Below are 22,693 nucleotides of genomic sequence, written 5' to 3'. Positions count from 1 at the left end.
AATTATTGTTCTTCCCAAGGCAATGCAATTATTTTCAAAGCTACATGCGCTTTTAAAATTCCATAAAGCAATTTTTGCTTTCATGAATTTACTCATTCAGCAGTTAATGGAGTTACCAACCATTTTATATTCCATGTTTCTATCTGAAACATTTCTGGAGCATAATTTCTCTAAGTGAATAAATAAAAAGTTCAATCACATAGTCAAAACACACAGGCAACTTTTCAATAGCTTATTCTTTTTGGGGAATTCTAATTAGGAAAAGTTATTTTTTTCTTAAAATGATTCAATTCACTTAGAAGGTTTGAATTATGAATTTATTTTATCCCTTGGTACAGAAAACTCTTTTGTAAAATGCAATGTAGGTTCCATTGTTAATTTTGCACATCTGATCCTGCTTAAATTGTATGACAATGTTTTGTTTACATATGGCAAGGAAATCTTTGAAGACTTAATATTATAACAATTAGATACAGATGAGATTAATGCTGTAACTTCAAAAGAAAACAAACTCTGAACATACTGAGACACCAAATATTTGCCTGTAAGGAGATGAAGTTGCCACAGGCATGCCTGGATAAGGGCAGCAAGCCTTCAGAACCTTCAATATGAGAACAGATTGTAAAGAAAAGATCTATTTTTTCTCTTGATCAAAAGAAGACATAGAGATGGCATAATTTAAATATACAAAGCAGATAAAAGTGTGTGGAAGGAAGCTTTCCAAAGAGAAAGGTTAACATACAAGTCAGTGTTTTAAAGAGAGTATCATGCAGCAAGTGATATTCTCTGCATTGTCTGATAGCTATTCAGTAGGTGCATCTACATGTTTATTAATGTGCTTTAGGTAATGCACATTAAAGCTAGAACCTCCATTCTGAAAAACTAGAAGAAGGCACATTAGCCTATTTTAATGTGCATTAACTAAAGAGTATTCTTGTGATGCTTAAAATAAGCTAATGCACATTAAAGCACACTTGTAGATGCGCCTAGTACAATGAATCCTTCCCAAACTGCACTTTCACAATCTGTCAGTCTCAGCAATGAGTACACTAAGCTTTCTAAGTTGACTAGCTTTTCCTTATTTTGGAGATGCAAAGGTTCTTGTGTAATTTAACTTGCTCTGGCTTATTGCAGTTTTTTTACTTTTTGGTTTTATCCATTTACAAGTATTGCATGGATACTGAGACTGGACAGGGAATTGTTTGTGGCCATTAACCAATACATTCAGGGAAGAAAATCCCTGGCAAACAGTTGCTAAGTCAAATTCAGAAAGGTTTTTCTACTTCACAACATAAGTGCCAATCCAATGTTTATTTTGCAGATAGAATCACAGAAAACTGGGGCCTCAGGAGGTACTCTAATCCAACTCCACACTCAAGTCTCTGTCTTAATATACATTAGAACTAAACTTTGACTTCCCTTTTAGGTATGGACAAGTGTGGAGCAACTAACAAAGCAGACTGCAATGCAAGGAGTCACAAACTACATCCAAGTTTTACCTCTGCTTCAGAGAAAGGCATGTTCTCTAGCATCCTGCTGGCTGGAGGCACAGAACCATGGTTTAGCCAAGGGTAATCCCTCTCACAGCCCCTAGACCTCATGTAGCCTATTTGCAGGTCCTAGGCTCCCATCCAGCCACCACTCCTGTCATTACTCTGTCAGCTACACAAAACATTGTGTAGCTGACAGAAGGGAACCTTATGCTCCTATCTCCCCTCCAGCTTCTGCTCCCTGCCCTCACTCAAGGTGGTGGGGCTGGCTGGCACACTGTGGTGAGGGTGTCCATGGCTGCGATCTGCAGTTGGGGTCAGAGGCCCCCACACCGGTGTGGCCCCAGCTACTTAGAAGTTTGGCAGCCTTGGCTCAGCCCATTCCCCATTCCTACTTCCCTCATCTTCCACCTGGATAGGAAAAAAAGTAGTTCCCATGAAGTAAAACATTGTGTAGCTGACAAAAGGGAACCTTGTGCTCCAATCTTACTCCCCTACATGCTTGTGCAGGATGAGCCATGATCTATCTCTTGGTTTTTCTTACAGCTTCCTATGACTTAATATAGCTATTTAAGCTGCCAAATGCACAATGTCCTATGAAACTGATCTCTAGCCAATAAACCCAGGAAGCAGATTTTTCAGTATTACAAATGCAGTCAGATTTTTTGAAAATATTAGTTTCAACAGTCATGTAATGGTATTAATTACACTACTTTGCATGTTTGCCAAGCATTTATACTTCTGCATGCCTACTAAGTAGTAAGCAATCATTACAGAAGATTTTCTTATAGTAGTTTAATGTTGAAAAATATTTATGTATTTTTTTAATAATCAGGAACAGTTTTCCTGTGGAGAAAGCATGCATCAAGAATGATCAATATCTAAGGCTAAGCAACACAAAAAATAGGTTGGCGATCCATTCTTTGGGCAGATATTATTATAACCCAGGTATTAAACTCTGAAAAAAGTTTACAAGTTATAATTCTACATAGAATTTAATGAAGGAACTGTCCAATACAGACCATTTTGTCATCTTGCAGAGCTGTAATTTCAGTTCCACTTATTTTATTGTATAAATTACCATAAGTCTTTTTAACAACTAAACAGAATCAGAGTAAGGCCAGCTCCCCTAGCCATCAATTAAATGAACTTGGATTAAAGAATAGTGTACACATTGATTCCTGGAATCAAATGCACAGCACATAGAAGAGATTCAAATTAAATCTTCATAAACTTAAGCCTGTGGTGTTCTGAAGAACTGTCAAAATTTGGTTGCAACTTATTCTTCTACTAAATGGGGGGGGCAGTATATATATATATATATATATATATAAAGAGAGAGAAAGAGATCTATATCTATATATATCAGTTTGTTCCTCTAAGTAGTTTGTTACAATAGTATAACAGAAAGATACTACAACTAGAGGCATATACAAGCACTCTGTGGGCACATCTACATGTGCACATTTACTGTGCAATAATTTTGGTTACAGCACACTAAATGAAAATTACTATGCAGTACGGGTGCACATCTACATGTGCATGCCTGTACTGCACAGTAACTATACCGATTTAGGCTGACTTGGGCATAAATTTGCTACCTGCTTAATTCAGGTTGCAAATTTATGCCCAATTAATTACTGAGCAGTAATGCATATGTAAACACCTTACTGCGCAGTAACACTGTGTGTGTGGACTGATTTGGGATTAACTTTAATCGCAAATCAGTCCACAGATAGAGTTACTATGCTGAAATGCCTGCATGTATTGATGCCAGCTGTATGTGCAAGAGTTTTCATTACAATTTTATATAATGACAGTATTGAAATGGACACCAGAGACCATCTAATCCAACCCTCTATCTGAAATTCCCTTTAGAAATAAATTACAATCAAAATAAAGCCATCACATTTTTCCTGAAAGGGAATATTTGCAATAAGCTAAAATATAATAAAATCCAGCCTCACTGCACATTATGTATAAGCACTTAAAACAAACTTTGAGTGAAGCAAAACTAGAGAATGCAAGTAGAATGCATATGACACTAATAAGTAGCTCAATACCACCCACTCTGTAAGGAGAAATTTGAGAGAATATAAAATGCATCAGCTGTGAATAGCTACCCTTCAGTTTCATGACCCTACAGTAAGTCAAATGGCTCAGCCATTCAGCATCATATTCAGTTCCATCGTATTCAGGAGACTAAAGAATCTACTTCCATAGATGCCACTGTCATAAAACTGAATCAGCAAATTAGCTGATATTGTCCCTTTTTGCTGCTGCTTGACAAAAACAGAGGAAAAAAACATTTCATTTATTATTCATTTTGCATACCCACTTGTAGTTCACTCCTGAACCTAACATCTGGTATATACTTTTCTTATGTTCTCAATGTAATTTCCCCATCCAAGCTGGATGCAAATAAATATTCTGAAGACATTATACTTCAGGATTATGGAAGTTTAACATAATAGCAATGTAATAACAACACAATTTATTTATATCATTGATATTAATAAGGTATCAGAACCTACTTTCTTACACATCTGGTCAATATGCATTTTGATTTGTAGCTCTGATGATGATTCTACAGAAATTTAAAATAACTTGAGAAGGCAATGTTATGAGGCAAATTAAAGGCCAGTTGTTTTATATTACTTATATAGGTTCTTGATTTTGAAAGCATGAGCAGACACAAAAATACTAAGTCAAATTTAAAAGTATTCTGTAAATTAGTAATCTGGCACAAATCAAAATCAAGTAAAAATATTATTAATTTATAGTCTTGTGAAAACAACACAAAGTGTCTTGAATTTTTTTATAACATCAAAAGTAAAAAAAAGCAGAAGTACTGCTTTTGACATCATTTTTCTATCCTTCATGAGCTGAATATGAAAAAATATATAGTTTATGTGGTTTAGTTTAGCATTACTGGTTTGCAGAAATACAATTTGAAAAAACTATATGTGTTGAAAAAGTACAATGACCTGGAAATGCTTTTGATAGCATTACAACAGATGACAAAATGAGTAAAGATTTACAACAGATATTATGGAAATGCAAGATGATTTGAAAATAATAAAAGTAAATGCTGGGAAATGTTAACAGAAACAGATGTTGAAAGAAATGATGGAAGCTTAAAATTGGTGAAGAAAGCAATAATAGTAAAACCAGAGTTTTATATCTGAATTGTACCAAAAGACAGATTCTTACATTATCTTGTCTAGGATAACTCAGTAAAAGCAACAAAAGTACTGAGGTATAGCTCTGGTAACTCAGTGCCTTAAGACTATTCATTATGTTTTAAAATTGTATCCATGGCAACTTCTGAAAACAGATCACATGATCAGGTAAATCATACCAATTTTCAAAAGAGATGTAATGAAATTTTTGCTTTGTGTCACAGAACAGCAATGCCAAATACACTCTGCAGTAAAGGCAGATACAGAAAAAGAATGTCAAGCTGTATTACAAAAAATAGTGGACTCTGTTTGTTTAAGGCTTCAGGACTGGGAAAAATACAGCCATATTTATTTACTTTGCCAAGCTATTTATTCATAGATATCATGTCAATATTTTATATTGCAATCCATATAGCAATAATAAAGGCAGCAAAAGGGTTAAAGTGAAAAGACAGTATTTACAGTCCTCATATGACAGAAGAAAGGTACAATGATCACACTATTACTACCCAAGGGGGACTCATGGGATAAAGCACAGAACTATTGCGCTGCTGAAATACATATGATAAGCAACGATATCTGGACAAGTAGATAATCTCTACCATATACACCACGCGTGCGTGTTCAGAAAAAGTCCTGGGAGTTAAATTCCAAATGATAAAACTGGTTTCAATGTAATGGCCAAAAATTTGAAAATGAGAAAAAGACACAAATTCCACTAGGATTTTGAGTTATTGTTCATAATCTCAATTAGTCTTTCCTTTACCTATCAAAACTTTATGTTATAAACTAAGTTTGTAATTTGATCCCTCAAACTTCCTTTTCCAAAGTATAATATTCCTACTCAACATTCAAGTACTCAAGCAAATACCAGAAAAGACATATAGTCATCCATACAGGAAGCTACTAATAAACTGCAGGCAAAATCTGGAATTATTTTAGAATAATTATAATTAATAATGTATTATAGTGATTATGGTTTGGCTGAGAACAAACAACAGGCCAACCTGAGCTAGCCTGAGATGACTGCCAAATCTTCTGCACAAGTAACAGATGGTGCAAGCATATTAAGGAAGGCTGAAACATAATATCTCTGGAAACATGTGAGAGAGGCCTCACAGAACAGTGCAGAAAAAATGTATTTGAGTGGGGTAGTGACCGAGGCATATTCACAGAGGCAGCCACAAAAGTTTTGGGCCTGAACTACACCACATGCCTCAATTTATGAAGCAATTCTTAGATATAAAAAGTAAGTAGGTGGTGTGCCTGGACTGCGATCTGGCATATGATGGAGAAAGGATAGTGCTGGAGAAAGAAAGTTGATCATGAAAGTAATGCAGTAAGCTAAATTCAGCTCTTGCGAAAATGATATACCATCATTTTAAAAGATACATCTTGCTCTAACCAGAACTTTCTTTGCATCTAAGGCAAGTCAACAGCAGATGAGCCACCCAAGTAACCACCATAAAGCCTTTTTATAGCTAAAAGTTCAAATACAAAAAAATTGTTGTAAAATGATTATGGGACGGTCTTAAATTCTTATGATCCTAATGTCTTTTAATCCATTTAATTGAACCGCCATGAGTCTTCTAGTGGAAAATGATGAATTTTTGAGAGCCACATGCACACAGCATTATGGAAACACTTGAATTGATAGGCATATTTTATGTTAATGTGTTTAAACTTTTATTATTATAGTGTTATGAACGACTTGTAACTTATTTAGAAAGAACAATCTTTTGCTAAGTTTCCATGGGGAGATCCTTCACTAGCTTGCTCTCTGGGACTCCAGGGGAAGAAGCAGGTGCCAGTTACAACTGATTACAGAGTAGTCATTAATGCAAAAGACCTTATTCTCCTCTTACATCTATTTTACATCTTAATATCTCCAGTGAGTTCATTGGAATTAGTTCTGATTTATCAGTGTTGAAGTGACAGGAGAATCAGACCTAGAGTGTGCATCTGCCTGAATTGGCATTATCCCTGGAGACATTAGCCCACCTAGCTGGAGAGCTCTGTGCTGCCAATTCATGAATAGAAAAAGCCATAAAGTATTAAAAAACCTCAAAACTTAGAAGTTAGAATGTCAGAAAAGAACCAAGTCCAATTTCTATCAGGAACACGGAACCACTATCAGTGGAAGTTGCTGGCTGTTAAATGGCAAGAATACAGACATATCCCTCCCTGGGTGAATATAAAATATGTATTGTAGTATATCGTATATTTTTTCCTAGCATGTAAATAGCATTTGAGTGCCTTCCAACTAAGTGGACGAAGCCAAGTATCATGCCAATGCCATAATGAAAGAGGCATCATGTTAAAAAGTTACTTAGTGCTTTACTATAGAAAACACATATACCATATTTCCTCAGTTAGAATATGTTTTCCCCTCCCCATTTAACACAGGGGAAAAAGCCTCTCGTCTTAAAATCTAGCACAAAGCAGTGGGGGGGGGGGGGGGGGGGGGAGAAGGGAACAGCAGATAGCTGTTAGGGCTATGTCTCCAACCTGGTGCTACAGCTGTAGCCACAGCCTCTGAATGACCCCCTACTCTCCCCCCATGCTGTTTCTCCCTCTCCCATCCCTACTGCAGCAGTCAACATTGCTCCCCACTGGCAGGTACCATCCTTGCTGCAGGCTGGGGCATGGACCATGGCTCCAGCCTGGCCCCATAGCAGAGGTGTGGACCTGGAACTGCTACTGCAGCCCAGCCCTATAGCAACAGCAGCAGGGAGCTGGTGCTGCTGCTAGGGGACCAAGGTGGAATAGCAATGCTGCTCTGTACTTCTGCTACAGGCTGGGTTGGAGCTGTGCTCTGTGTCCCAGACTGCAGCAGGGATGGAGCCTGCTAGCACAGAGCAAAGGTAAAGGGGGGAAGAGCAGGAGCGGGTGGGGGGGGGTGGCACACTGATGACAGGAAGGGGTCGGGGGCCTAAGGCTGCAGGTGGCAGAAGCACCGGGGGGGTGGGGGGGGACAGGAGAAGGAGGGATTTGGGCAGCCTGAGGCTGGGGGTGGGGGACAGGCACAACAGAGGCTAAGTGGGGTGGGGGGGAATAGGCAGCAGGAGCCAAGCTTCCTGCCTCTCACTGCCTGTCCTCTACCACCTGACCCCCCACTCCCTGCCCCATTACAGCCCCCTTCATCACCTTTCCCCTCACCATGTACAGTAGTGGGGGGGACTAATTTAAGATGATTCTCCAATAATTAGATTCCATACATGGAAAATTATAATAAATGTATAAATGTTCTGTGTGTACAATCTAATTATTGGCGAGTTTTCTTACATTCAGGGTTGTCTTGTATCCAAGTAAATATATTACATCCTTCATAGGCCAAAGAACAGACACATAGTCATATGGGCCACACACATTAAGCACATTTATGTATACCATGCAAGTCCAAAAGCTCAGCCTTTATATAACCTCTATTATTTTTCCTCAGAATGTGAAAGAAATACTACAATAGAATAAAATCAAACTATGTATACAAGCTCTTATGAAGGACCAAAATCCAGCCTCGCAATCAATGCAAGGGACACAGCAATTGTTGTTTTCTCCACCTAAGTTTGTATATTATAATAGACACACTGCTGAAATGCATGGTAAACTCTTCTCTAGAATAACCTAATGCTGCTTTCTTATGGATCAACTTCATTTTGGCAAACCTGAGCTTTGTGGCCACCATCAATCTCAGAAATAAATATTTGTACCCGGCACTCCACAAATATAGTCTTACTGTGTGATGGCCCAGCCCACATATACAATACATATATACAAAAGACTGTGTTAAAAAAAGAATATTAATGCTGCTATTGAGTGTTCAACTTGAGGAAATGCTAGAATTCTTTGGGCTCAAGCAACTTCAACTGAATATCTCTAACAACATTGTTTTATTCTATTTTTCCATATGACACCTTTGGGTGCTGACACGGATTGTTTGAGAGCCGGCTCCCTGCTTTTGGTCCCATTACCCAGCACCCGCATGCAAAATAGCAAGTGGGAGCAGTTATTTCCAGGCTAATCCAGCTTTGTGTTAGTCAGTTGTATGCTCTGCCACTCTGCATGGGTGTCTCATGCTGAAAGTAGTCTGTTCTAGAGATTCAGGGAGACTGGAGCATTTTCACCAAGGACAGAACCTTTGAAGAAATGTCTGTTGAGCCGGGGCAAACTAAGATTACTTTTTAAAAGTTTATAACTGGATAGATTTTCACAGAGGACCAGAACATTAACATAAAAGTTATCCCCTGCCACATTTTGAGTCCCTGGACACAAGCCAAGGTGGCTAACAGAGCTGTTTGCAGAAAAAGGCACCACAATTTGCTAATGTGGGCAAAACAACATATTTTTCTTTTGCTTCTTTCTTGGGAATGGCTGGACAATTTTGGTTGAAATTAAAAAAAGAAAAAAAAAGAACAAAACCTCACTCAAAGGAAACACTCATTATGGAAAGTGTCAGCTCCCATGGTTAACTTTTGACAGGCTTATAATGCAACCCAAGACACAGTTGTAAAGTGCTAAGTGACCTTACTGATAATCTTTACCACTAGTCTCAATATAAGATACACATTGCTTCTCGGCATATACTGTTAAACAATATATCTAGAAATGACCACAAAACAACAGCCCTTATTAATTCTAGAGATCAGAAAGTGAGGACTGTCAGAAGATCTAAAACTTAATTCAGACCTTCTATTAGTGATAGGTTTCAGCCGATAGCCTTGATCAGTTCTGGGTCTGAGCAATTTGAAATCTGAATCTGAATAATGTTGATTTAGAGGAACTTTAAGACTTCTGAATACTAAATAGATGGATAAACAGACAGATCAGAAAAATGTGTGATTGCTAGATTCTGGGTGCATCTACACATGCCCATTTACTGTGCAGTAACCTAAATTACTACTCAGTAACCACAAATTACTGAGCAGTATGGGCATGCATCTACATGTGCACACCCATACTGTGCAGTAACTATGGCAACTTACGCGGACTTGGGTATAAATTTGATACCTGTATGATGTAGGTAGCAAAATTACAACCAATTAGTTATTGTGCTGTAACACACGTGTAGATGCCTTACTGTGCAGCAACACACACAGCCTTAATGTGCTTTAACATCTGCATGTGTAAACACCGGCCTATTTCCACTTACTGCGCAGTAAATTTAATGCAACGCAAATGCATATGTAGACGCACCCTCTGTCATCCCCATTATCCATCTTCTTGTTAATAAGGTTAGCAAGTTTAAGGTTCTTGTCCTCACATTCTATGCTCTATACAACTATATTGTACTGACAGCTCATCTGTCATTTCCTTCTCCCTCTCTTACTGTCTGAACTCCATCCAAATTATTCTCCTACATGCCAACTGTATACTCTTCCCCCACTCCTGCTTGTGTACTTCCTTCTGTACTTGAAATTCTCTTCCTTCCATTTTGTACCAATGCAGCAAACTCTCTTAGTTCAACTTGCTCTTTAAAACAGATTCCTTTTATAAGGCTATTGATATTAATCTACTAACAAAGGAAAAGCATTTTTTAAAGTAACTATACCGCTAAACTAAACCACCTTTTGTATTCTAATGCATTATATGCACCATTTGATTAATGCAAGCTTTATGCATTATGTACCATTAATGTTTTCCACAGACAATTTACAACATTATGAATAATAATAAATCCTAAGGAGGGGCCTGTGAGGAACCTTAACTAATTTGTTGGCCTTGCAAAATCAATACCGTTTTGTGAACCTTTCCTCCTCCTCATTAAACTTTATTATGTTTTCCTTAAAGGAAATTTGATTTAAAAAAGATGGAAAGAAATCTGAACACTGCCAAGCTTCACAGCTGGTCCTTATCTCTGTAATGGGCTGAACAAAACCCCCAAATCTGAACAGCTCTAAGCTCTGCAAAAGTTGGGCTATAAATTTAGATTCAGGCTTGATGGCATGAGTCCATGTCTGAAAAATATACTTTTTAACTAAAGAAAAAAGAGAAAAGATCATCTGCCAAGCTAGCCTGACAAAAGTGGGTGTCTGCTATGCACCAAGGAACAGATTGTGCCTGGTCCTCGAACAGAGACACAAAGAAAGGGTGATGCAATGCATGTCTTTTATATTACATACCTGCATGGAAGCTGGTTATAATTGCAGTCTTTGCATTCTAATGAGCACAAAGGCTATGGATGGAGAAAGATAGAGCTGACAGGAATGGTCATTGATGATAGAACTGTTAGCCTTTATGAACCGAAATGATACTATCCCAATTGTATAAGTAGCATTTTTAGCACTTCCACCCAGTTTGCAACTGTATTACCTGTGCACTGTGGATGTTTAAGTATACATGTGCATGATGAGTATGCCAAGTAGGTATAGAGGCTAGCTGGGCAGATAGATGGCAACATACATATACGTACACTGGAATAAGTCCTGGAAAAAAATAAGAAGGGTTTTAGCCCAGATAGCTGAGTGGTTATGGTACTTGCCCAGGAAGCAGGAGACCCAAGTTTCAGGCTCCCTTCACACACAGACAGTTTGAACATGGGTCTCTGACTTCTCAGGACAGTGCTTTAACCAACCAGCTATTAGGGATAAAGCATGGGAGTGCCCCCCTGCTGTAACGTGAATGGAATGTGTAACAGCAGGTAGAACCAGGAAGCAGTCTGCAGAGCTGTGATGTCTGTTAATTTGGACTGCAACTCCCAGAAACACCCAGGGGCTTGGGGAAAAAGAAAAGGAAGAGAAAGTTTGAGGCTGGAATAAGGAGTAAAGACAGCAATATGCATGTGGAACCTGGTCAGCCCTAGACAGAGGAGTGCCAAGTGGAGCTGAAGATTTCACTGGCTTGGACTGAAAGAGCTGGACTCAGACTTGGGGGTAGCTGGAGGGCTGCTGTTTGATCACTCTAGGGACTAAAGTCTTGTTTGAGGACACCTCCAGAGGTGGGGAGGGGGTGGAATTAAGGTGCTGAGTATGTGCTACCACAGTGTTGATGATTCTTTACCTGTTACCTGTTCCCTCCCTTTGACCCACTGGCTTGTGACTCTAACCCCTATGATTTTCTATATAAAAGTGGGAACCCCCCCTTGCTTCTTGTGACAGTTTCTATTGGCATACTACTGTGTCTAGCACCTGCCAGTCATGGGATTTTGTCTGTCTATGATTTTTTGTATACAGTGGGCATGTATACATAGCCATGCAGCTATGCAGCCAGTAAATAACTTACTGAGCATACACAATATATGCATGTACCCTTATAGGTCCATACTGCATGTGTAATAGAAGGTAACAGAATCACAAACTGTGTGGCCAAAAAGACCACTTGTGCAACTGGAAAACTGCTATTTAGGTGCCTAAAGGTAACAGAATTCTGCCCAAGAGCTTTTTCTGAAGTGATATGGCTTTGAGTTGTTTCAATAGTGGGATAATAGCCATCAAGTACAATTGAGATCCCTGTCACCAACTCTAGTCACTTCCTTCTACCTCAGCTTCTCTGTGTTAGAGTAAAAATAACACCTGTTAAAGTAAAGAGTTATCTGTTTTACCCACATATGCAAGGCTATATAAAAATCGGGTCCTACTTCAGATTGCATCACGCATCTGGATTTTCTGATATTCTTCCCCATGTCTTCAACAAATACATTCCCTTCCACTTTCTCCTTCCCAAGAGAGATGCTTTTTCACAGATACAATATTGCTTTTCCCATTCACTGATGCATTAGGCCTCCCTTGTGGGCCAGGATCCCAATGGTCCCAAATCATGACTTCATTCACTACCATTCATGACTAGCTTTGACAGATATGAAGGAAGATATGAAGGATAGAGAGACCCTGTCTGCAAGCTTCAGTAGTTCTATCAAGAAAAACAAGGTACCTGTCTGCATCCACAGTCACATCATGCACCCCTCTCTGGATGACATCTCGAGAGGCAGCAAGGTCTGGTATTCGGTTTAAACTTCGTGTATACAGGTTGAGTCCTCCATCTGTCATGTATCTGAAAATAAATGTACAATCAATTACCAGGAAACAGCCATCTGGCAATCATATTTTTTACTAAAGCTAAGCTTTAAATCAAACCTTTAATCAAAACTTAAAATGAGGATACTAAATTAGATGGTATTTCTGTACTTTGGCCTTTCATTGTCCCAGGTAAAGTAAGATTAGAGTGGAGCAGCTCTTCCTATTTCTCTAGGATCATTTGACTTTTTGTGTTTAGTACAGAGAAAAATGCTTTGCTAATTTTGTGTTTAATAAAGGGCTCACAGGCCTATTCATAAATTTGTCTTGAGTTTTGAGATAATGGCTAAAGAATGATAGTACTTGAATTAAAAAATAAGGCCTCTGGCCAAGATGGGAAGGGCCTTCTGTCCATCTAAAGAAGATAGCAGAGGATAACCTGCAATCTCTACTCAGGCACAGTCAGATAGTCAGACAAGCCAAGAACCATACCTGCATAGGCCTTGAAAGATGGCTGGCCTTTCCAGTTTGACCAGAAGTGTCATCATCTTTTTTTTGGCTGATTTATACTGCATTCTTTGTGGTGCAATGAATTAAATTTAAAAATAAAAATACAGCAAGAATGTAAGTCACCCATTAAAAGTGACTGAATTGTAGGAAGCAGTGAACGTTTATGTAAAACTTGACTAAAGCCCAATCATCATTAAAGTGGTTTTAATCTTTGATGTTTTTAATTAAATAATACCACAAGCCTATAAAATCCCCAAGACCTCGGCATTGTTTTTCTAAAAGATTATCAATTTATTGTCTCATTTTCAATGTGCCTTCTTTTCTCATCTTGTTGATCTTAACTGTGGTGTGAGGCTTCAATGCGTGGTATGCTTGTGTTTTGTAGAATCCATATATACCTATGGTAATAAAGAATAAATAATCCTAATATATAATAGTAATTTTGGCAAAATACTGGAAGAATTAGTGATTATAAACATTAGAACCACACTGGAAGACTGTATGGACAGCATAACTGAATTTATTCAGAATAAATGCAGACATCCCTCTAGTTTGAATGGCTTAGGCTGGTGGTTCCCAACCTTTTTAGACTCAAGGCACCCCTTGATAGACTCAGAAAATGCCAATTCTTTGTTTTGACTCATTACCTTTTTTTGACTACAGAAAAATAGTAGGGTAATTCTTCTATTGCAAAGAACTCAGAAAATCCATAGCGGGTCAGAATTTTTTTAACACTATGAAGTCCTATTTGAAATTTCCAGGCTTATCTTGAGAATCACATTTGCACACAACACTGCTACCATCACGTGGCACTCCACTGCTGTGGCACCCTGGTTAAGAATCACTGGTTTATGCACACTGAAATCAGTTCTGGCACAGTGCTATGAGAACAGTTAAAGGACTCATTAGAGTTCTTTCCCAACACAAATCACCATTAATATCAAATTCCCATGGGCATAAACTGATGAACCTATAGCCTTCTTTCACTTCAAATGCAGTTCCACTTAAATAAAAATGTTACTTTAATAATCCTACCTAGACTCTTAGGCTAAGCACAAGTGTTCAAGAAGCCTGAAGTAGAAGCTCTGTCCTGCATGGGCTGAGCTCAGCAAGTGGTAGGGGGGCTCTTGTACACCTCCCAGTGGACTGCAAAAGAGCATGTAGACAAAAAGAGGGGCACGTGTGCATGACAATTTAAAGCAGGTTAAACGCTTTTGCATTGCTTTAATGGTGTTGTGTTTGCACATGTCAGCAGCATACTGCGCATTAATTCCAGCCGCTGTAGCACATTTGGCAGTGTAATGTGCATTAAATGACTTTGGGGCACAGCAAGTTAAAACACCTCCAAGGAGTTTTAGTTTGCTGCTCTACAGCCATGGAGCGAAGCACTGGGCTCCGTGTGACTCAGGGACTGTGCAGGCAGCCTGGTAGCAGCCAAGGAAGGCAGGCTCTACACCAAAGGAAAAAAAAAGCAGTGAGCCTGAACTTTTTTGTTGTTTTTCTTTTCCCCTGGAGCCTGCCTGCCTGCATGAACTGTGCAGGGACCTGGTCCTTCCCTCCATAGCTGCGGTGCCCCCCGGGACTGCCTGAGTTGGGTGTCTGTGGGCAAGTGTCACCTGGTGGGGGCTGCCGCTGCTGCAAAGGGAAGCACCAACCACCTCTGCCCCCGCAGCCCAGGGACTGCGTAGCCCTCTGGCAGCTCGTCCTCCCCTCCCTGCTGCTGGAGAGGCAGGTAAGACACTGTTGTACATGGCACAGGGGTTTACTTCGCCCTAAATTGAAGCAGTGTTTTTAAAAACCCATCGCTTCTACTTAGGGCTCCTATTTCGTCTGCATATGCCCATAGATTCCTGAACGGAGACAAACAGCCGAGGCACCCTGATCAGCTGCTGGGCATGGGCCACCACACCCCAACTCCCTGCTGTTGTGACTTGCATGAGCCTTCATTTCCTGGCCTGCATGCCCAAGCAGGGAAGCCCAGGAGCTGTGTCAGGTACTGCTGGTCACTCTGTGCATCTCACTGGAGGCTGTGGGACATCATGGCCACCCACATGGATGTGATGTGGCAGTGGTTCATCATGGCTTGTACCCTCATAGCCGCAAGCCAGCCACCCTGTGCATGACCACCTAACACCCTGTGCCCGCTGAATGTATGTGTGCGCGCATCGGGTTCCTGGGGTCTGTGTGTGTGCGTGTGTGCATGTACGCATGTGCTCCTGTGTGCATTTCCCTATGCCTGGGTTTTGAGGGGTTATGGGTGTCTTGGACGCTTGCGTTCTATTTATGTACATGCATGCCGCGGATGCTTGGGTTCTGTACAGGTGTACGTGTGTGTGTGTGTGTGTGTGTGTGTACGTGCACGCTTCTGTACATGTCATGGGTGCATGGGATGTGTGTGTGTGTGGATGGGTGTACACATGCATGCTTCTATGCATGCCCTTGTTGCCTGGGGCCTGTGCGTGTGCTTGTGTGTGTATGTAAAAAAAGAAAAGCGATGGCAAATATTTAAGGCCAAACTTACTTTACACCTCATAAGATGGAGGACATTAGTGAAGTGGATTCTACACTGCATGTTATGAATTTCAACTCCAAATAATACTTTCCTAATTTCATTCATTTTAATTTTTTCACTTTTACTTTTTCTTTCCCCATCCTTTACTAGCACTGTACAAACTCCATTTTGAGGACATTTTAATATAAATATAGATGTCACAAGTGAGAAGGCACAAGGGACCACACTATCGAGTGGTTGTTTTGCATTATTACAAATTAATTTTGATACTTAAAAATAAATACAACTAGATATGTAGTTTATAAACCTGGGCAAGGTAGAAAGTTGGGATGAATAGTATTGGCAGATGTAGCATAGAGAGGCATGAAATTTTTAAAGGAAGGAGATTATAAAGGTGATATGAGACAGAAACAAGAAGAGATCACATAAGCAGAATTATTTTAGTGTCGGAACCAAAACCATATGCCAAGTTTAGATCCAAGACTTTAATGTATCAAATTGAAATTTCATATTTAATGCATCCCTTCTTTAAGCAAAGTGATTTTTGAATGCATTAGGCAAAATCAAAAAAATTTTGGTTCAACATTCAGATCTAACCAAAATCTCAAGCAAACACAATCATGGTTTGAACAAGATACTGTTTTCATTAGAACATCACAAAATTCTTTTGAGAGAGGTATTTAGTCATGTGTGTCTGAAGACAGGCAGAAGGCAGGGTACATTTGCTCCTTATAGACTAACTATGAAATAAGCAACTACTTACTACTTCAAATGAAATCACTTTGGAGAATGCAAGATGGAGACGGTAGATATTATGGACTACAGATATCCAAAACAAGAAATAGTTTCCTTTTATTTTTATTTTATTCCCCCAAAAAGTCTTTGGATAGAGTAAGAAAGCAGAGTACTATTAAAGAAATGCAAATTCTAGAACTCTTGGTTCAGAGATAATATCATTTATTACACCAACTAAGAAACTGCAAAAAAAATTATTTTTCTGCATTACCAGATCTGCATTTCTTTTTGTCTCAGACCAACACGGCAACCAAATATATCCCTGAAACATGGAAGACACTGAATTTTAGCCAATTTTGGATTTTAAACTTCATTGCTGAACAACAAGAATAAATTCAAGCAAGCAGAGAGGTGTAGAATTTTTTCTTGTTGTTCAGCAATGAAGTTTAAAATCCACGGTTGCCGTGTTGGTCTGAGACAAAAAGACTTCTTACCATCTTTAATTTTCCCTGAGCCTAATGAAGGGTGTGAGAGCCAGAAAGCTTGCAGAAAAAATGGTTTTTGGTTGTGTTTTTTTTTCAATTTCTTAGTTGGTCTAATAAAATGTATCATTTCTGAACCAAGAGTTCTAGAATTTTGCATTTATTTTTGTCTCAGACGAACACACCTACCAAATGCATCCCTGAATAGTATTAAAAGTATTAAAATATTTCAGGCCAGATTTTGCTTCCTAATTTTCACCTTCATACATACCTGGCTCTTAATAGGGTTACCATATTTCCAGGTCCAAAAAAGAAGACACCTGTCACTGGGTGGGTGGTGAGGTATAATGGTAAGGGGGCAGTGACATGCCAGTGCCCTGCCCCTGCTCATTCTGTTGCCCCTCACTGACAAGCCACAACCCCCCAGCCCTGCTTCTGCCCCTCACTCCAGACCCACTGACCCCAGTCCTGCCAGCACCCTCACTCCCAAACAGCAGTACCCTGCCCCCCACCTCTTGCTGGTTCCCCTCACTCCCAACCTGCAGCCCCCTGGCACTACCAGTGTCCTGCACACACAACTCACAGTCACCTGTCCCATCTCCTGTGTCCCTCATTCCTGATCTGCAGCCCCCTGCCCCTCTCCCAGCCCCGGCCAATGCCTCTCACTCCCTACCCACAGGCCCTGCCCACCTGCCGGTGCCCCTCACTCCAGACCCGCAGCCCCCTGCACTCCTCCCAGCCCTACTGGTGCCCCTCACTTCTGACCTGCAGCCCTCTGCTGTATAGAGTTCAGCAGCTTCACCTGATAAGACTTAGTTGGGTTCATTCACCCCTGAATTTTCTGTCATCTCTCCCCCTTCCATCAAACTGTAGAACTGCTGATTATTTGCAAGTGCTCCTAATGATTACCCAGCTGAAGATGGGGTTTTCTTCAGGTCAGGCTATTTCTCTAATTAATTGCTAGGTGACAAAACAAAGACTCGCTTGAGATATATATACACCTTATAAACTAATCAGTTCAGTACAAAGACCCAGTCCTGCTCCATTTGAAATCAAGGGAAAATTACCCCTTACTTCAGTGAGTGCAGGATCAGGCCATAAATCCTTGAAAAATGACAAGCCCAATTTCAGGTTTAAATATTACTATATTTCAACAACTTGCATGTTACTGAAGGACTGCATGGTAAACTTAACCCCCCCAAACAAATAAACACCCCTCGCCCCCCAAAGTTCACTGCACTATTTATTAGACCACTTCAGAAAACACACAACGGGAGTGTTACTGTCCTGAGGGCAAACAATGTCTTGGAAATCTTCACATAATTTCTTAGTTAACAATATATTGTATTGGCATGGAAGGCAGTGGCTCCACTGCCTGTCATTTAGACACATAATGCCTCCTACCTGCTGCTAACGTTAAGATGCCAGGTAATTAGACAATTAAAAAAGAACTGATAGAATACTGAAACAGTACCAAATACCTCGTGATCCCAAGTCATCCTTTCTAGGGCCTGCAAATGGGACAACCTGACTGCCTCCATTAACTAGGGCTTTCGGAGGGTGGCCCTGTATATCTGATGGCTTCTTAAATTCTGAAAACATATTAGTGAATCTACTGGGCTCAGAAAGGAAAATAAAATTACTGCTTCTTTTGCAGGCAGCAGATTGGGAAGGTGGAGAAAGAATTTCCTTTCTTCCCACTGAAGAATTTCAGGTGTTTCCTAAGGAGAACATCATAGGCACTGTGTCCTAGAGGGCTTTTGTGCAACTTCTGAGTGGCTCGAAGAAAAGAATGCTCCGCTAAAGCTAGCAAGACCATTGAATATTATTATTGATATAGCCAGGAAAAGCAACTAATAAAACAAAAAATGTAGGGAGCTTGACAAAAAAACAGAGTTCCTGGATTCAGCTGCTCTATGTACACATCTGTCGAACTCCGAGCAGCATACCTCAAATTCTGTAACAGACTTTCTGAAATAGCTTTCTATCAAGTGCACGTGGTTTCAAACCATTACTTGAGTGATCAGAATTATTAGAAATTGACTTCAAGAAATGGGAACAGAGAAACACTCTCTACTTCTTTATGGGCTATTAAATTCATCGAAGGCTTCTGGGACTTTGTGTCTGTGAGCTGGACTCATGGGTTTCTGGTCCTACATCATGTATTGAGCACAGACAGTGCAAGTACTTCTCATCTTCTATATTATATATGTATATTCAGTTTCCCCAGAGAAGTTGGGAAATAGTGATGCTACATATTAGTATGGGGCAGGCAAAATATGCTAGGCCATTCTATCTCGCCCCCGGGGCCCCTAAAAACCTTAGAAAATTACTATTTATCTGCCCCTGGCTGCCTGTCAAAGATGGCAGAAGCCAGGGGGAATAAGACCCAGGGGAAGCCGCCGGCAGGATTCAGCAGCTGCAGAAGCAAGGCCTGCCCAGCCCCACCCTTTCTACCCCCAGGCGGAAGCCCCTGACTAGCAGAGGGTTCTGGCCTGGGACCATGGGGCTGTTCCTGCCTCCCTCTGCTGGAGGGAAATCCAGATAAGAAGGGTGGGGGGAGAGGTGGGGAGGACCACAGACAATTGCCCATGTCCTCAGGATTGTGCCGAGCTGGCTGCTGTAGTCCCAGGACTGAAGCTGGGAACCATGTGGTGCTGGAGTGGCCAGCCAGGGGCTGGAGAGGAGCGGCAGCAGCCACAGGCAGGAAAGCACTGCAAGCTGCAGCAGTCAGTGGGGAAGGGGCAGTGAGCTGGCATGTGAGAGTACAGTGACAGTCAGGCAGGAGCACGGCGCCTGTGACAGTGTCCCAGGGCCAGGGCCAGTGGGGGTGGCAGGAGCGCAAGGCACAAGCTGAAAGGGGCTCTGAAGCCAAACTGGCTCCCCCTCTCCCTGCTGGCACAGCCCAGCCCAGCTCCAGAGCCCCTGCCAGGCCCCACCCTATGTTTCTGCCACCCCACACTGGGCCCCACTGGCACTGCCCTGGGACACTGGTGTGGCCCCATGCACCTGCCCAGCTGTCACACTCCGCCCTCCCACTGACTCCCACTCACCCCCCCAGCCTGCCACAGCCATTTTCCTGCCGCTGCCACCACTCCCCTTCACCCCTCCACCAGTGGCTCTGGCACCTCATGATTCCCGGTTGCAGTGCCAGCCAGGACCACAGGCCACAGCAGAAGCCGGCTTGGCCTCTGCAATTCTCAGCTGGCTCCATGTGATGGCTCCTGCTGTGTCCTGTGGTCTCAGCTGTGCAACTGGGACATGGTGCCAGAGCAGCAAGTGATGGGTACTGGGAAAGGACGGGGAAGCAGCAGAAAGGCAGTGGTGGCAGATGGAGGGGGAAGTGGCTACAAGTGGGAGCATGGGGCTGTGTCAGTGCCCCAGGGCCAGGAGTGGCAGGAGCATGGAGCCTGGGCTTGGAGGAGTTCTGTGGGGGGGGGGGGGGGGGCTCTGCCTGCCACAGCAATGCTGTGGGCAAAACCTCCCCCTCCACACATGCCACAACCTTCCCCAGCCACCCTCTCTCCACACACTCACAAGCCCCCACAAACCCCATATACCCCATACCCACCCACACCCCATACCCATCCACACACCCACATTCTCCTCCACCCCACATATATCCCCCATGCCTATCCACCTTCCACAAACCCCACACCCTCCCCCACATCCCACATACCCACAAACCTATATCCCTGCCCCACAATATACAAGAGTAAGACTTCATTTTAAACTATTGTGCAATCACCTCTACGTGCACTACACAAACATAGGTAAATCAGGACAAATTTTTTTTTAAATGAAATTAATGAATGTTCTAGTAGATGTTTGATTTTTAGAATATAATTTGGTATTTTTCTGGCTCCAAGATGACAAACCCTTGCTGAACGGAGTACTCGGGGGGAGGGGAGGGACTTCCAGTGGCAAAGGTTAGGGGTGGGACTTCTGGTTCAAAGGTGGCAACCATGGGATGGAGCTACCCTTGTAGCTCTTGATGGCATGCCAAAACTCAGTAAGCAGCCCTCCACCCAAAATAATTGCCCGTCCCAGTATTTGTATGTAAGGTATACTGCTGTACATTTTGGGCCTGTTCAAATATACTTTTTATAGTAATAGGAATTGCAGTTCCTGTCTATACCAGGGACTCTGAAACAGCATTTTAAAAGCACAAAACAATTTGACAGTGTTACAGAACTATTAAGTACCTTGGTAGAGGCTGGATTTAGGAGGCATTTTCATCACCAAACTTATCTGGATGCCATTCTGAATCATGTTAAATAGCCAGGATTTAAACACAATTTTATGTCAAAAGTCTCACATCCATTAGGGAACTTGCCCATTGCCAGAAATCAGTGCAGATGAATCAATTCTTAAAACAGATTAACTGTGAGCAAAGGCAAAATACCAGCTGAAGCACATTCAGCACTTGCTCAACTGCTCCCATGAAAAGAGAAATTCAGCAATAAGGAGTTTTCTTTGTGTGGCCAAATCTGTGGTAACTGAAGGGAGCACATGAGTGGGCCAGGGGTCAGAGGCCTCACTGACTCCTGGCAATGACAACCCAGGGGTGGGGCTGGCCCAATGCTCCAGCACATCAGATGATCTCTGGCTGAGGCTAGGGCCTGGGGGAGAGGGTGGGCAGGGGTGCTGCAAAGCTCCATTGGTTGCCAGCATGTGAGGCTTGATGGGATCTGGTACAGATGTTCATTATAGCACTCTAACATAAAGTGCTGATGTCTAATACTACATCCATCCACGGTTATCTTAGAGCAGGATACACCACTTTTACAGTGCTCTATCTGCCCTGACCATCTATTCAGTTATGGCTGTAGTGCACTTACCGTACAATAAGTTTAACATCTGTACCTAGCCTCAAGTACCACACTACAGCTTAAGTCATAGTACACATAGCACAACACAGGGCTATTCAACCAATCTCTAGACACAGCACAAAACAGGACTGTATTCAATCTAAGGTGATCACTTGTTCCAAACTGGAATGTGGGACACATGCGTGCCTTTCCACTCCCCCGCTGCTGGCAGCACGACTGAACCAGAGCTGAGCAGGTCAGATGTGGGCTGTGTGCTGTGGCCTTGGGCTCCCTGCCCTACTTTCCTTCCTCCAGGAGCCCTGTGCTGGCTGCACACCCCCTGTTTGCCCGCAGCAGTGGGGGAACAACTCCATGCTGCCGGGCGGGCAGGGGGTGCATTGCTATGGTGGTGTAGGGCTCCCAAGTGAAAGGCAGCAGGGTAAGGAGCCCCAAGGCCACAGCAGGCAGCCTGCATCCACCTGCCCTGCACACAAATCTGGGGGGCACATGCCCCCCCATGCTGCCCCCCGGGAGTGCATGCAGCAGCAGAGAGCCTCCCTCCCCCATGCCCCCTGGATGAGCTGCCTGTGGCTGTTCCACTCCTCACCATGGCCCTGGCACCCGATGCACCATCCAGGCTGGGCAGTGTGCCCAGCCCCACCCCTACTCCCTTGTTCACCATGGAGGCCTTGATCTGTCCCCCCCCATATCCCCACCAGAGACTTACTGGCAGGGACCTGCTCTCCAGGCTGCCCAGCACTTTCCTGGCCACATGCATGTGTGCAGGTGTGCATATGTACATGGCACCCCATGTCCCACTCCCAGCAACCCCAAGCAGCCCTAGCAGGCTGGAATGCTGCCAGCCTGCAAGGGGAAACCTGGATCCCTCCTGCACAATGCTGCAAAACTGAGACAAATGCTGTCCCGGAGTTGTGCAGCCCAAGACCAGGACTTGATCCCATTCCAGGACTGTTCTGTCCAATAAGGGACAGGTGCATAAGCGACGCATGCCTCCCAAGGCT

The 22,693-nt window shown here is 42.2% G+C and overlaps 1 protein-coding gene across 5 annotated transcripts in view; it reads right to left on the bottom strand.

The window, feature by feature from the left end:
• The window catches only part of NAV3 (neuron navigator 3), an 878,534-nt gene that overhangs the window by 129,373 nt on the left and 726,468 nt on the right, over positions 1-22,693 (bottom strand). For all 5 annotated transcript variants that reach the window (XM_059726114.1, XM_059726111.1, XM_059726112.1 and 2 more), the window contains one exon: positions 12,539-12,658. In XM_059726114.1, coding sequence (XP_059582097.1) covers positions 12,539-12,658 — 120 coding nt within the window. The remainder of the gene's footprint in view (positions 1-12,538; positions 12,659-22,693) is intronic.

The sequence above is a fragment of the Alligator mississippiensis genome, chromosome 4 (genome assembly GCF_030867095.1).
Source record: "Alligator mississippiensis isolate rAllMis1 chromosome 4, rAllMis1, whole genome shotgun sequence".
In the NCBI taxonomy this organism is placed as follows: domain Eukaryota; kingdom Metazoa; phylum Chordata; order Crocodylia; family Alligatoridae; genus Alligator; species Alligator mississippiensis.
Note: the sequence above shows the minus strand (reverse complement) of the source record. Positions and strands in the feature narration are given on the sequence as shown.